Source organism: Diaporthe citri, assembly GCF_014595645.1.
Source record: "Diaporthe citri strain NFHF-8-4 chromosome Unknown scaffold_1, whole genome shotgun sequence".
Lineage (NCBI taxonomy): Eukaryota > Fungi > Ascomycota > Sordariomycetes > Diaporthales > Diaporthaceae > Diaporthe > Diaporthe citri.
The window spans coordinates 4919901-4935923 of record NW_025064846.1 but is presented as its reverse complement, the minus strand read 5'-3'; the positions used below and the strand labels follow the sequence as shown (position 1 = coordinate 4935923).

The window sequence follows — 16023 nt, the reverse complement described above, 5'->3', positions numbered from 1 at the left end:
TAGCGGCCTGAAACAACGGTGTCGGGCCCTTCGTGAGTCCCTCTGTCGTCATATTGGGTTCCAGCTAAACATTCGAACGAGAGGCTGTTTCCAGTTGCATTCATACCGAGAGAAACCAGAGAAGCGCACCGGGAGGTGGTCAGCCTTGCTCAAGACGCTGCTGGGCAAGGCAACCAGAGCCAGGCCTTTGGGTTTTGGTATAGCAGATCCCTCAGGGGCATGGCACTGCCTGGGTGGTTCTGGTCTCTTCCATGGTAGCCAACAGACTAGCAGCCTGGTAGGCATTCTGCAGCAGGTAGACAGAGGAGGGAACCCCTGGCGTGTAGCGATCCTCCGAGAGAAGATACCTTACCCTGACAGCAGGTGTGGCTGCTCGGCTGCTTGGGGACGTAGGCGAGCAGGGCACCATGCAGGTGGGACCCGGACCGGGCGAATGAAAAACGCAGGAAGGGACGAGAGGCACGAGGGGGGCAATGGCGCTAACTCTACAAGCGGCGGCCCTCTTTTCCCCAAGGCTGCTGGGCACTGGGCTGCAGCCGGCAACCGCAGAAGGGACCGGACGTCAACACCGCCAAATCCGCATTCCTCCTCGTCTGGCCGACGCCCCTCTCCTCGCACAATACTCGCCCCTCGGACGAAAAGAATCCAACTCCCTGGCGGCAACCACTCCATCTGCTTCTCCTGGAGCCCACGACGACTGTCTTTTGACGCGAAACAACCTCCCCCACAAAAGCACCACGCGGACAGACGAGACATAAAATAGAAGGACGGGCGCCCTTGCTGGACCACCCGTCTCCACGCTCCTTTGTACCTCCCCAGAGCAATCAGCAGGCGCGACAAGGCTTGTGCACGGCCTGGAACAGCTTCAGAGCAGCAAGGAGAGTCAGAAGAAAGCGTGATTCAGCTCCTGTGGCTACTTGGTCCGAAGCCGCAGCGTTGAGCCGTCTGGACATCATCAGGTCGTTGTGTTGTTTATTTCATCGAGCCCGGTACGTAAGGTGCGGTGCAAGCTCCCAGGCGGAGGGGTCGATCGGCCCAAGTTCGACTCAGGAACCTTGCTGCCTTTTCCACATGCCCAGCACCTACCTAGGTCTGCTACCTACACACCTGGCCCGCACTAGACCTACATACTCCATCCAGTGCGGTCGAGAATAAGCCTGTGAATGTGATGCGAGCCGCACTTCAACCTCCCCGCTGCCGCTAACAAATTATTACGACCAACAAACTCATGTTTTTCTTCCCCCCAGGCAACCCACACCGACCTCTACACCTCTCTGCAACCCGTCCTACACAAATACCAACCTCTTGAAAACCCGCAGCCATGGCGGAAGGGGCCCCTCAGATCAACGAGGTGCTTTTGAACTCGCTGTCTCCCGGTGAGTCCTCCCCATCTGCCTGTCCACCTCGCCCACCAGTGCCGTGCACCCCGTCCCGTCACGATGCGATGCGCCCGCCGAGGACAGTCCTGCTGACCACCTCACAGACGCGAACCTTCGAAATGCTGCCGAGCAACAGCTCACACAGGCCGCCGAGAACAACTTTGTAAGGAAAAACCCCCCTCCACACCCCACCGTGTGCCTGCGTGCTGCCTGCCCTTCGGTGACCACCGTCACTAACAACATGCCCCTCACTTAGTCATTGTACCTCGCGACCCTCGTGCAGGCATTGGCAGATGAGAACGCCGAAGGTCCCATCCGAGCCGCCGCCGGTATCGCCTTGAAGAACGCATTCACCGCCAGAGAATTCGCAAGACAAGCAACATTACAACAAAAATGGCTCCAGCAAACCGATGATGAGACCAAGACACGCGTCAAGGATCTGGCCGTCCAGACCTTGTCGTCCAGCAACTCCCAGGCCGGCCAGGCTGCTGCCCAGGTCGTTGCCTCCATCGCTGCCATCGAGCTGCCACGTAACCAGTGGGCCGATCTCATGGGAGTCTTGGTCCGGAGTGTCAGCGAGGGCAACCCACATCAGAAGCAAGCCTCGCTGACAACTATCGGTTTCGTTTGCGAGAGCCAGGATGCCGACCTGCGAGCGGCTCTGGTTGGCCACTCGAACGCCATCTTGACAGCCGTCGTGCAAGGCGCCCGGAAGGAGGAGACCAACAGCGAGATCCGGCTCGCCGCTATCACTGCGCTGGGTGATTCTCTGGAGTTCGTCGAGAACAACTTTAAGCACGAGGGCGAACGGAATTACATCATGCAGGTGGTGTGCGAGGCCACCCAAGCCTCAGACGCCCGCATACAGCAGGGTGCTTTCGGTTGTCTTAACCGGATCATGGCCCTCTACTACGACAAGATGCGCTTCTACATGGAGAAGGCTCTGTTCGGACTGACCATTCTCGGCATGAAGAGCGAGGATGAGGACGTCGCCAAGCTTGCCGTGGAATTCTGGAGCACTGTCTGCGAGGAGGAGATCGCAATCGAGGATGATAACGCACAGGTGAGCTTCGCCACTCAAACATGTCGGTCGGGAATGGTGCAGAAACTGACATCCTCCCAGGTCGACAGCTCAGATCAAATGCGGCCTTTCTACAACTTCGCCCGCGTCGCGACCAACGAGGTGGTGCCAGTCCTGCTGAACCTGCTCACCAAGCAGGATGAGGACGCAGCTGATGACGAGTACAACATCTCCCGTGCTGCTTACCAGTGTCTGCAGCTCTACGCCCAGGCAGTGCAGGCAACTATCATCCCGCCCGTGATCGCATTCGTGGAGGGAAACCTGCGCTCAGACGACTGGCACAACCGAGATGCTGCAGTCTCTGCTTTCGGCGCCATCATGGAGGGACCTGATGAGAAGGTGCTCGAGCCAATAGTGAAGTCTGCCCTGCAAATCCTCATCCAAATGATGGACGACTCGTCTGTGCATGTCCGGGACTCGACAGCTTATGCTCTCGGCCGCATTACTGAGGCGTGCTCAGAGGCCATCGATCCCGCCACGCACCTGGACCCTCTGATCCGGTCTCTCTTCTCTGGCCTGCAGACCAACCCCAAGATGGCCCCTTCGTGCTGCTGGGCTCTCATGAACCTCGCTGAACGCTTCGCCGGCGAGCCTGGCACACAGACCAATGCCCTCACAGGGCACTTCAACGACAGCATCCAGTCCCTCCTGACTGTCACTGCCCGGCCGGACTGCGACAACACGGTCCGCACGGCAACCTACGAAGTTCTCAACATCTTCGTTCAGAATGCTGCACAAGACTCTGTTCAGTCAGTTGCACAGCTCTCCACCGTCATCCTTGAGCGCCTGGAGAACACGATTCCCATGCAGAGCCAGGTCGTCAGTGTCGAGGACAAGATCACTCTTGAGGACATGCAGACAAGTCTTTGCTCCGTGCTCCAGGCCATCGTTCAGCGACTGGACAAGGAGATTGTTCCCCAGGGTGACCGGATCATGCAGATCCTCCTCCAGATTTTGAGCTCTGCTGGCGCCAAGTCCAGTGTGCCTGAGGCTGCTTTTGCCGCCATCAGCGCGCTTTCTAACGCTATGGAAGAGGACTTCGTCAAGTACATGGATGCCTTCACTCCGTTCCTTTACAACGCGCTGGGCAACCAGGAAGAGCCAAGCTTGTGCTCTATGGCTATCGGTCTTGTGAGCGACATTACCCGATCGATGGGAGAGCAGAGCGCACCGTACTGCGACAGCTTCATGAACTACCTGCTTAACAACCTGAGGTCTACGGCTTTGTCCAATCAGTTCAAGCCTGCCATTCTGCAGTGCTTTGGCGACATTGCAAGTGCCATTGGCGGCCACTTCGAGAAGTATTTGTCTGTCGTGGCACAGGTCCTTCAGCAAGCAGCGACTGTTACTGCCAGTCCCGAGGGCAGCTACGAGATGTACGACTATGTCATCTCTCTGCGGGAGGGCATTATGGATGCTTGGGGCGGTATTATTGGTGCTATGAAGACCAGTTCCAAGAGTGAGTATTCTACCTTTTTGCTCTCAAAGACGCACAGCGCTGACCCTCACCCCGCAGCTCAAATACTCCAAGAGCACGTTGCCTCCATCTTCCAGCTGCTGAACATCATCGCCAATGACATGAACCGCAGCGAAGCTCTGATGCGGGCGTCCATGGGCGTTATCGGCGATCTCGCGGACGCGTACCCCAACGGAGAGCTGGTCGAGGCCTTCCGCCAGGACTGGGTTGCTGCGATGATCAAGGAGACTCGGGCCAACCGCGACTTCCAGCCTCGTACTATTGAGACAGCCCGCTGGGCCCGCGAACAGGTCAAGCGGCAGGTCGGTGGCACCGCCAACACCATGGCAACGTGAGCCGCGCTTCCAATTTAGCGCTCTACCCCTGTTCCCCATCACTTTCGCCTTTTTAATGACAGCCTCACGAGCAATGAGCACGACACAACTGGCTTTTGCTCCTCTGCCCTCGGGTGGGCAGACGAGGCAAGGAGCCTTAGCCGAGCGGAAGAATGCAGCATCATGCGATCCCCCCATCCCCATCCAAACAATCATCACATCATCAATGACACCAAGAAACACCGGCGGCATGCAGGCACGAGTCCATACGCCCGCAATTGGAGTCGAAACACAACCCCCAATACCCCATGACACTACACTTACAACACTTTGGAAGCTACTGCTGCTTTTGTTATCTTGCCTATTCGAAGAGACCACCCTCAATATTCCAGACCAGGAGGCAAAGCGAATAGAGAATCATGTACTGTCCATGCTACGGCTGGGCAAATCGAACGTCATGTAGAGACGAATGTCACAAAACGGAGTCAGGAAAGGAAAGGAAGGGCACGGGATAAGACAAGAGGAAGGCCGAGCCTCGGATGGGTCTCTTTGTGTTGTCCAAGTGGACAGAGGCTATACCGGGCGTTTCAGGAGCGGAGGATACTTTCTGGCAATGGGAAGACTTTCCGACACAACCTCCTGGGACGGGATGGGAGAAGAGACGAGAGCGCAGCTACACCGGGATGGTTCTTCCTGGTCAGGGAGCATATTTTGATGTCCGGGCTTTGTTCATGCCACATGGGTCAGCCTGGGTTTCTGGCAAGCGGCGAGATGTGGGATGGACTTTCTGTGTCTGGTACGCTTGCTGGGGAAAGAAGAATATGGCCCAAGACTTTGAGGATAGACAGACGATGCTGGGCTGCCTGGTCGAGTGACCACAGTTCGACATAGCTCGTTATATGGTAGCGAAATCACAACCCCAAATACCCCCCCCCCTGCAATCGGTGAGGCCTGGATCGAAGACCGTTACCGTTAAATTCTGATAGACGCAACTATTGGCGGACTCCAAGTGTGATGCGCGATCATGAATGGGGAAAGGCCAGCCGGATGTGGTGTGGTCGTAGTCCGTTGCAGCAAGGCAAGCTTAGTAGGTCTTGCTTGCTGTGCGGTGCCGGGTGTCCGGTGCCCGGGCGAAAATGGTTCGCGCCAGCATCCCAGTACTGAGCATCGAGGATGAGCGAGCAACTGAACAGTTCCTACAATATCAGACAAGGACCTGAGAGTCTACTATATGGCTGGGTCCAATAGTGTTGATGCATCCCAATGAACCTTTGATTGTGAATAGACGGGGTTGTGGACCCTGACATCATTCGGTCCCGGTGACCCCAGAACCTGGCCGAGGCGACTCGCCTCTCATGAGTAAGAGAACAATGCATGGCGCCAGCTGCGCCCAGGACAACGCCCTCGACCCGCCGTGCAGGGCGAGGGCAAAATGTAGGGAAACCGACCCCTCCCCATGCTGTACACCGTCCTTTCGGTAGCATTAATGGGCATGCGGCACGCACTGACAGGCGAAGATCATCAAAAGACAATACGAATCTTTTCGGGCGTTTACTCAGCGACCCTTGCGGGAACCGCAGCGTCCCCACGTGACACCCCTCAGGCCAACCCGCGAGATTGACAAAGAAAAATTTAAAGATAAGTCGGCCAAACCTCTAAAAGGGCCCGAGGCTCCAAAGAAGGGAACGTCATCGTCCGTGTTGTCTTCGGGAGCTACCGTGGACGCAGTTGTCACCAACGGACATCATCAGTGGCACCACCACAACAGGCAACCCTCTCAGCGTCCCTTGTCGCACGGTATCCTTTTTAGAGGAGACTGGGGACAACACACGACGCCCGTCGACATCATGCACCAACCACCTCGGGACCAGCAGGCGCCAGCAGCAGCAACAGCGCCCATACCGCCCTCCTTCGCCCGCCGCAAGGAGGCCATCCTGGCGCAGCTCGCGGTCCCGGACGACGAGTACACGGACCTGAGCCCCAAGGGCACGGTGGACGCGGGCATCAGGGACCTCATCGACGAGATCAACGGGCTCGACGGGCTCGTCACCACCAGCAGCTGCGCGGGCCGCGTCAGCGTCTTCCTCGAGGGCCGCAGGGCGGGCCGGGGTGGGCCCGCGGCTGCGGACGAGGGGAGCCTGCTGCTGCTGCCGGGCCACCACCTGGCCGTCGAGGAGGGCGAAGGGGAGGACGGGGTTGAGGGACAGGGGCAGGGGCAGGGGCAAGCGGAGGCCGGCGGTGCGGCTGCCGGTGCTGTGAGGGCCGGGGCCACGCCCGGTGGCGGTGGCAACGGGAGGGACGAGCCGGCGGCCGCGGCCTCGGTGAACACTGTCGCGGGCGTGGGCGGCAAGGGCGGTGGGGGCCGGTGGCTGTTCGTCTCCCACGAGCCTGTCGAATCGCGCGGAAAGCTGGACAGCGAGCCCAACATCGTGGCTGCGCTGCTGGGCATAGAGGAGCCCATCTTTGACGGGAGGGAGGGCAGCTCGGCGGAGGAGATGGGGGAGAGCAGGTTGATTCATTTCAAGTTTGAGCCTATGGTATGGTTGCCTTTTCACTTGCGTTGCTTGCTTCTACTCTTGATCTGTCCCAAGTTCCACGTTTGTTGCCGCATGCTAACAACCGATCTCTCAGATCTTACATGTTCTCACGGCGTCCCCCCAGCACGCCCAGCTCATACTCCGTTGCGGCCTCCAGGCTGGCTTCCGCGAGAGTGGTGCCATTAACCTTATTCCGCCGACAACGACCAATCACGATGCATCGGCAGCAGCAGCGACGCCCATCGTGGCGATCCGCTCCATGGGCCTGGGGCTGGAGAGCCTGATCGGGCGGGAGACGAACGGGACCAAGCACTGCACGGTCTCGGTGGAGTATCTGCGGGCGCTGGTGAAGATCGCCAACGAGAGGTTCGCCGAGAACACGAGGAGGATTGGGCGTTTCAGGGCGTTCCTGAAGGAGGCAGCGGCCGGAGAGAGGCGGAAGGTGAGGAAAGGGGAGGGTGGCGGCGAGTGGGAGAACGCCGATGCCAGGAGGGAGAGGAAGAGGCTTGAGGGCCTGCAGATGGCGGAGGAGGCAAGGAGGGTCAGAGAGCAGCGGCGGCAGCAGCAGCAGCAGCAAAATAGCGAAGCTGACGATACTCCGGGCTTGGGCTCGCTAGAACAAATCCAATGATTCCGATACGTCTTTTTAAGCTTTGCTTGAATTTCCTTTGCCATCCCAGGGTCTGGGGCCGTAGTCTATATCTCCCTTTTCAAAGCGTCAAGAAGAGCTCCCGTATCATACACGCGCTCCCGGACGCATATTGTATCTCATCGGTGATGTCCCCCTCCCAAGTGAACGCACAGGCAGGCCGCTCTCCACCCCCTCATGAGATAACTTTCTCAACCCACCCCTTCTCCAGCCGGCGCACCTCCTCCTTGAACCGCTCCACCTCCCTCCAGCAGTCCAGCGGCCGGCGGTCGTTCTCGCGCAGGCAGCGCACGACGTCGCCACGGGCCGCCTCGACGCCCTCGGGCACCTCGCGCACGCCCTTCCTCTGCTCCAGCTTCGCCCGCAGCGCCCGCACCTCCCCGGACACCTCGTGCCGCGTCACGGACGGCTGCTTGTTGTTGTCGTCGGCGCTGGAGGAGGCCAGCTTGTCGGTGAGCTCCCTGAGCCGCTTGTCCTCCTGCTGCTGCAGCTTGCGCAGCTCCGCGGCGACGCGGGCCTGCACCTGGAGCTCGGCCAGCTGGGCGCGGGACGCGTCGGTCTGTCGGTTCCTCGTGGGTCAGTATTTGGGCTGTCCGGTACACAACTACCCAAGAGGGTAGGGGAAGATGGTTCTGTGTCCTCTGATCTAGGGCGAGTGGTTGACGCACCTCTGTGCTCGACTGCAGCGACTCGACCATCTCTTGTGATACGCTGCTGGGTGATGACCTGGAGATCCCGCACCGTCGTCAGCAACCGCGCAACGGTCAAGTAAAAAGACATAGACGGGTGCCAGGCAGGCGGGCGAGCTTACCCCTTCCACACGTGTGGCGGCTGGGTGTCGGACGGTTTGGACGAGTTCGCGCCCATCTTGTTGCTCGTCAATGGCTGTCTTGGGGAGGGCAGTGTGCGCGTTCGTTAAGGCGGTTCGACTCTCCGGCTTGTACGCCTGCGGCGGCGTATCACTTAGCAAATTTCGGAATGACGTCTCGCTGACCCCAACCCTGAAGCTCTGGGAGCTGGGGAGGTGGTCGGCTCAGTAGAAGGGGCTCCGACCAGGGTTAAACCCTGACATACGAGGTCGGACCAGCCTGAGAGACTCATTGTTGGATTCTTAGATGATCACATTGCGTGTGCCCGAGTCCAGGCTTCCTGTCCTGAATGCTTTCGTAAGGGCAGGATTTGTGATGTTTCTTGGACATGACGGAGACCTTCGTTCATCATGAAGAGACTTCCACCTCGGCAGCAAGTGAGAATAACTTCATGCGAGAGGCGGAATATCACCGTGGTACAAGCTACACTTGTACTCACTCAATGAAACAATCCTGTTATGAACAGTTGCATGGACCCGAAAAATCGTTGGTCTGACTTGGCCGTACACAGACTACTGTAGCTCCCTTCCATGGGATGAAGTCCTATGGGAATAGCCTCTTCCTTTTGCAGGATGGCCACCGTCTAGAATAATTTTTGAAGGGTTCCATACCTTTAATGAGTCAGTGCCTGACAATTTCTCCGGGATCAACACCAGCATCCATCTTGCAGTGCCTCGGTCCAGCAGCGCAGCAGCTGCCAACCCGGAGAGCTGGTAAATTGTGAGGGAGATTGTGCTGCACAATGTGAGGGCTATGTAGGTGGCGGCTATATGATCTGCCGCCAGCCTCGGTAGCATCCGAGCTTTATTCTGGAGCGGTAAAATGATCATCTACAAGGAGTCGGGGGAAGACAAAATCACAACGTGGGAGTGCCAAGAGACGAAAACGTGAGATCTCGTCGCTTAATCATAAGATCTCTGTCAAGGCGAGGCTCTGTGGCCAGCATCTCGGGTCCAGCAGCGACCTGGCAGTGTCGACTATTGGCCGAGAACGCGTCGACGTTCCCTGTTTGGCAGGAAATCCGGGCTCTCGCCCATCCTCTTTATTTTTCTTTTTCAAGATTTGCTTTCGCATGGCAGGGCCTTATCGCCAGCAGGCCTGTGGCCTGGCCGGCCCTGCCAAGGGGTTGTGCAGGGTTCGGGGCCGTTGGCCAGGGGTGGACGGGGCGGGAGGCTCTCAGCGAGATTAAATTGAGGCAGTCCTTAGATTATGAGAAGCACTCAACCTGAAGATACGAAGTGGGGATCTGCAGGCCTGACTGCGTTTGACAGAGTGCTCATACGCTGCCATGCGGAGCCTCCATCCCGCGCAGCGTGGCCCAGGGAACCGCAGGAACGTGGCACTGGAAAGATTGAGCAGTGGGCTGGCCTCAATGCGGCTGGATGGTGCCAAAAAGAGCCAAGGCGCCTGTCAAGACCTCATATCTTGGGAGGATTCCGGTCCTGCGATGTTGGATCTTGGGTTGCTTCTTCGTAGCTTCGTATTCCGAGCTTGCCGACAGCTGGCGCATCCCCCACCGTCGCTGGGCTGGGCGGCTTCCTTCCGAAAAAGGACCTCGGCGAGGGAGCACCAAGCGCCTTGGGGTCATCCAGGGCCATCTCGCTTGGTCTGAGGTCCTGCACAAGGGGCAGCCGGACTGCGAAGGATGGCACGCAAGCAGGGCAGAGCATGGCAGAGGTATGGCAGAGACAAGGTGAGGTCGGCCGGAATAATGTCATGTTCGAGCCAAACGGAGAAACACAGACGGGGCGCGACTGTCCTTCATCAAGCCCCGTTGTGCCACCGCGACAGATCTTGCGCACCTGGGCAGGCAGAGTCGCAACACCGTCGCCTGATGATAGCCATCTGCCGCGATCCTGGAGGCTTGTGCAGAGGACTCTCTGCGTATCGTGTTGCCCAGTCTCAGTGTGGTCCCGCGTTCTGGGGATATCAAGGGGCCCCTCCGCCGAGTCCCAAGGATTCGGCGAGGTTGAGGTGGGTGCGGGGAGTGACACAACGTGGTGTTGTTTCCATCTGATCTTTGCAGATCGGCGGTAGTAAGCAAGTCAAGAGATCATATGTTTCGACCGGTTGTTTCTGTCAGTTGGCTCTGTTCTGTTCTAGCCTGGTGATGGCGCCCTGGTGATAAATGTTTGAGGTTTCGTTGGCGGCCCCCTTTTTTCCTGCAAGGCAACCTCGGACCCCTGACCCCGGGCAAGGGGCTGGGCCGCCTTGATTGGCTCTGCTGAGTCGCCGCCGAGCTGCCGTGTCCGACTGACAAGCGATGCCAGCCAATGCCTTGCGGGCTACCAGGGCATAACCAGCTTGTGCATCCCTACTGGGTGGTATTGATCGTCCCGTCGATGCGAATGCTGCTCAACGACTCGCCCAGACGCACGCCGGGACAGCTTGGATGGGTTCGTCCAAGGCCTCAGTGCAGCTGAACCCATAGGCCGTGGAGAGCTCTGCTGCCGTGTCAGAAAACCCCCGAGGTGCCTGCAGAGACTCCAGACTCCAGAGGGCTCCGGAGGGGCGAGGGGCAGAGAGGGGATCGCAGCAGGCACAGGGACAAGGGGCAGATTGTCTGTGCAGGAAACAGGCACAATGCAGCACACCGTGCCGTTGTACCTCCGTACCTCCCGTAAAGCCCCCCGTTACACAGCCAGCGTCCGCAGGTGCACTAACATGCGAGGGACAGGTTCACTCACCGTCGGGACTCCACCGAGCATGGGTGCGGACCAGTCCTTGTCTCTTCCATCTCGTCTCCCTTGACGCCGTCGTCCTTTTCGCCGCCCACTGGCAGGGCCTGCATGGTCCATTTGGCCCATCTTGGCCCATCTGGCCCATCCGGTCCTGGCGGCACGTTTTTGCTCTCCAGCACTGCACAGCTCAGGCCTGGCTTGGTCTACTGACTTTGGGTGCATCTCGGGTGACGCCGAGTGGAAAACTGCCCACCTGTTGGTACCCCTGGCCTCCCAGCTTGTTCATCTATTCTTGTTCTTAACCCACGGCGATCCCCTCGTCTTCCTTGCTCTCCCCGAGCAAGCCTCTCTTTCGCTTTTGATTCTGTGGACCTCTGGTCAGTTCGATTCTCGTGTGTGGCCCTGCTCTGCTGTGCTCTGCTGTGTCCCGTATTGCGAAGCGACATCATTGGTGGCACGTCCAATCTTCTCTCAATACACGCGCGCGCACACACACACATTTGATCTGTTGATCTGGATCATCTTCAACCCTCCCCCTCCCCTCCCAAACCTTCTTCGACCAAAAAAAGCAAGACTTGGCCTGAGCTCTGTTGATCTTCGCTGGACGGTGGATAACTTGCCCCTTGTCTTGGACGGCCATCCGAATCTTCCCTCACCCTGTCAATTGTCGTCGACTCATTTGGCAACCGTTCACCCTTTTACTCACGCAACCACTCCAACTCACCCGTCAACCGCCATCACGCTGCCTCGACAGCCTCAACTTGCTCGTCGTTTGCGGCGGTTACACTCGTTCGACGTCAACTCATCAACACCCACCAGCCACTCACTGCTCCCGCGGTGCTAGCTTTTCACTCGCTCATTCGAAAACCCGCCCATATTTGTCTTTGGAAGGAATACCTGCGGCTTGCGACTGCCGACCGCGCCTGTCTGAAAAACCGCCGATTGTCTAAACCTTCGCCCGCTATTCATCTACAGCGTCACGCCACGGCAAGGCCCACTTTCACAGGCGAGCCACTCTCCAAGACGACATTCATATCGACTCAATATCGGCTCCCCGCGCTGATTTGAGCAATCACGGTCCTTTCTGCCACACCTGCACTGCCAGCAATCAACCATCTTATCCGCCGGCCCGGACAACCTAGCCTCTCATTGACCGCGACGGCCTTGGCATCTCGACACCAATATCCACCGCCGCTGCGCCCAGCCTACCAACGGCCTCGACTTCCGATCTGACTGCTCTGTCCTGCTTGCTCCGGTACTCACAAAGGGTGACTCGACTCTTTGTCCCAGTGGGCTGACTTTCGATATTGTCTCGTCGCCCTCGTATGAGACAGTCGCCACAAAGGACCATCCCAACCCTATTGTGCCCCCCCTCCTCTTTGTCCCTATTCATAATGCTATTGTCCGCCACTCCGTCCCAAAGACAATAGCCTTTTTTGAATCGGGAGGCCCTAGGCAGGGACGTTTCACGCGGATCTTGCTATAGATTCGGAGCACCACCCCGTTTGCCTCGAGGACTGGACGGACAAGGCTCAAACATCTCTCTCATAAACAACCCGAATTTCATCTGTCTCACCATCCTACCCACCTAACAAAGATGGAATTCCATCGGCGCAGGTTCGCCGCCCTCGCCCACATGGACCCCACACCCTCTCTGTTCTCCCGGGAGGCGGAAGCCGCCTCGACCGACAGCGATGACCCGATGTCAACGATCTCTCCGTATGCCCATGGCCTCAACGGTGTCAACCAGGTTAACAACCTGGTCTTTGTGGACATGCTGTGGTGGACGCTGGGCATCTTCGGTTTCACGATCCTGGCCGTCAGGATATTCCAGGTCGTCTGGGGCCACATCCGCCAGGTCTCGGCAATGTCGGTCCAGGGCGATAGGCAAACTTACTGGAAGTATGCCCAGTCCCATTGGATGCCCAGCTTCAAGAAGGACTTCATCTACGCACCGCTATGGGGCAAGCGACACAACCGGGAGATCCGACTCTCCAAGGCCATGAACATGGGCACCCTGCCCTCGAGGCTGCACTTCATCCTTCTCTTCATCTACACAGTCAGCAACCTGGTCTACATGTTCTACCTGAACTGGTCCAACGAAAACAAGTACGCGCTGTGTGCTGAGATCCGAGGACGATCGGGAACCCTAGGCGCCGTCAACATGGTCCCTCTGATCATTTTCGCCGGTCGCAACAACCCTATGATCTCATGGCTCAAGATCAGCTTCGACACCTACAACCTCTTCCACCGATGGCTCGGTCGTCTGTCAGTTGTCGAGATCATCATTCACTTCCTGGTCTGGGCCATTGTGCAAATGGCCGCTACTGGGTGGTCGGGTCTGATGGATCGCTGCCTGTATGACCCGTTCATCGCGTCTGGAACTGCAGGTACCTGGGCGATGCTCATCCTGCTCATCCTGTCCTTCTCGCCTATCCGCCACGCCTTCTACGAGACCTTCCTTAACACACACATCATCCTCGCCTTCATCACCTTCGTGTGCACGCTGGTTCACTGCCTGACGCCCACCGAGATCCCCACGGGTCTTCCCCAGCTTCCTTGGGTCATTGCAATCTTCGCCATCTGGATGTTCGACCGCCTGGCCCGTATGATCCGCCTCACCTACTGCAACTGGTCCCACCGGGGATTCACCGAGGCAATTGTCGAGCCGATGCCTGGTGAGTGCACCCGAGTCACCATGCACCTGCCTCGCCACGTCGAGATCAAGCCCGGCTCGCACGCCTACATTCGATTTGCGGGAATCAAGCCTTGGGAGAACCACCCCTTCTCCATTGCATGGGTCGAGCACCACGCCGAGGAGCTGCCCTTGGACGAGAAGGAGCCCATGATTCTGAGGAGGAACACAACCACATCGGTTTCATTCGTCATCGGTGCCCAGACCGGCCTCACGCGAGACCTCTACAACAGGGCCGCCGACGCCGGCAGCCGCGCAATCAAGATGAGGGCCGCCTTCGAGGGCCCATACGGTGGTCACCACGATTTGGACAGCTACGGACATGCCGTCCTGGTTGCTGGTGCGACTGGTATCACACATCAGCTCAGCTACCTGAGGCCACTCATCGAGGGGTTCAACAACGGCAGCGTCGCCACTCGTCGCATCACATTGATCTGGATCGTTCGCGACTACGAATCGCTCGAATGGATCAGGCCCTGGATGGACGAGGTGCTCCGGATGCCGAATCGTAAGGAGATTCTGACCATCAAGCTCTTCATCACGAGACCAAAGAACAGCAAAGAGATCGTCTCCGCCAGCACAACCGTGCAGATGTTCCCCGGCCGGCCCAACGTCCCGCTCCTGATCCGCAAGGAGGTTCATGAGCAAATGGGCGCCATGGCCGTGACCGTCTGTGGCCCTGGCGCGCTGGCTGACGATGTCAGATCCGGCGTGCGCCAGGTGCAAGATGAGAACACCGTCGTCGACTTTTTCGAGGAAAGCTTTACCTGGTAAATCCGTGTACATAAGTCTCTTTTCCGACGCGGAAACAGAAACAACAGTCACGATGCCATGGTTTACGATTTACGGCCTGACCGACGGGGGGTTCTCTTCTTCTAACATCTTTATGACCGGTACCCAGCACCCTCATTTTGGTGGACCTCTTTGGTGATCCAGATTTTTTGGTGGTCTACAGCCTTGCTGCGTTTTCTGTCTATATTTTGCATTTCACACACACATCTGGCTGAGGGAGGATGAGTCGAGGAAGCTGAAGCGGCAGCTAGTTGAGCACGGGAGGGTAATCTTCAGTCTCAGACATGTCGAGGAGGTGTCATCACAGCCATTCGCGAATATCCCCAGATGCATTGCGCTTGGAGTTATGGAAGGTCTGTTCATTTTGGCCAAGAAGGAAGGAGCCTTTAGAGGAGATAGAAGGCATTCGCCTGTACATAGCCAGTCACGCTGTACGCAGCTCGTATATATCCATCAGGGGCACATCATTTTGGTTGTCCCTGTAATATCACTTCTCTTGAAGTTCATCATAACTTTTGACCTCTTCCTCGCTTGCTCCCACCGTGATCACGACGTTGCTCCTTGAAATGTCTACTGCCTCGTCCGTCTGTTTGTTTTGTCTGACCTCACATGCAGTCGAGGGGTGAGGTCGGTCCAGCGGCCCGCCGTTACTCAGCCGCCTTCGTCATTGCGTCCGTGGCCTGGCGACCGAGCCGCCCGGGGTCCCGCTTGGCTGGCATGGCAAGCTTGCTTTTTTTTCGTGGGCCGTCGACCCTGCGACCTCAAATTGGTTCATGGTGTACTGCTACTCACTCCCACACTCTTGCCAAACACATGGCTTTGGAGATGCATGCAGTCGGCCCGGTGGCCACGAGGACGTGACCGCCCAGGCGGGGAGGTCATGACACGCGGAGGGCCAGGGTGAGATTCCCTCATCTCATCACTCCCTATCTTCTCACATCACTTGGAATTTCCCGGTCGCACGATGTTGCTGACATTATGTCGCGATTGCGCATTTTGTAGACGAGAGTAGCTAACGTAGTAGTAGGGGGCCGGGGGGGTTCCTGGGCCCGTCTGTTCTCGCTCGGGAGGATCGTGGGCTTGGCGTAATACTAGGCAAGCTCCCAAGCCGCGCTTGCTGGAAATGAGGTCTTTCCACAAGCGTCGGAATAGGGGTGGGGGTTTCTCTAGCTTGCGGGTCCAGAGAACTTCTTTGCAACGGTCGCTTGGCATAGTGTTGGGGATCTCGAGTTTGCATTGTCGTCGTCACGCTGCGTGATCCCGATTGCCCGCTTGACGAGTTTGCGTACTGAAGTGCTTATCAAGACACCCCCCTCACAGATGGTGAGTAACCTGGCTCCCGGAGATGGTCAATCCGTCAGGCGTGGGAGCCTCAATCTAGGCTATACACGTATCGAATCCAATTCCGGGTAGCACCAACCATGTGGAGTTTGCGTACCAAATTTACTCATCTGCCCAATGTAACAATACCACGCAACCTTGCCCTATTCTCTCGAGGGCACAGACAAAAGATCGCGATTTCCACGTGCAATCAAGACGCGGCAGAAAG

The 16023-nt window shown here is 57.8% G+C and overlaps 4 protein-coding genes across 4 annotated transcripts; 3 read left to right on the top strand and 1 right to left on the bottom strand.

Annotated features, from left to right (window-relative positions):
- Nucleotides 1-1321: 1321 nt before the first annotated feature.
- INS49_001351 (uncharacterized protein) lies at nt 1322-4272 on the top strand (the record flags this gene model as incomplete). Its single annotated transcript, XM_043162181.1, has 5 exons — nt 1322-1376; nt 1484-1542; nt 1636-2442; nt 2503-3919; nt 3977-4272. The coding sequence occupies 5 exons, from the start codon at nt 1322-1324 to the stop codon at nt 4270-4272; spliced, it is 2634 nt and encodes an 877-aa protein (XP_043030687.1).
- Nucleotides 4273-6098: 1826 nt separating this feature from the next.
- On the top strand, nt 6099-7419 carry INS49_001350 (uncharacterized protein; the record flags this gene model as incomplete). Its single annotated transcript, XM_043162180.1, has 2 exons — nt 6099-6788; nt 6883-7419. 2 exons carry the CDS (start codon nt 6099-6101, stop codon nt 7417-7419), a joined length of 1227 nt encoding a protein of 408 aa, XP_043030686.1.
- Nucleotides 7420-7612: 193 nt separating this feature from the next.
- INS49_001349 (uncharacterized protein) lies at nt 7613-8304 on the bottom strand (the record flags this gene model as incomplete). The annotated part of the gene is made up of 3 exons (XM_043162179.1): nt 7613-7996; nt 8106-8163; nt 8249-8304. 3 exons carry the CDS (start codon nt 8302-8304, stop codon nt 7613-7615), a joined length of 498 nt encoding a protein of 165 aa, XP_043030685.1.
- Nucleotides 8305-12584: 4280 nt separating this feature from the next.
- Nucleotides 12585-14456, top strand: INS49_001348 (uncharacterized protein; the record flags this gene model as incomplete). Its single annotated transcript, XM_043162178.1, has 1 exon — nt 12585-14456. The coding sequence occupies one exon, from the start codon at nt 12585-12587 to the stop codon at nt 14454-14456; it is 1872 nt and encodes a 623-aa protein (XP_043030684.1).
- Between the last annotated feature and the right edge of the window lie 1567 nt (nt 14457-16023).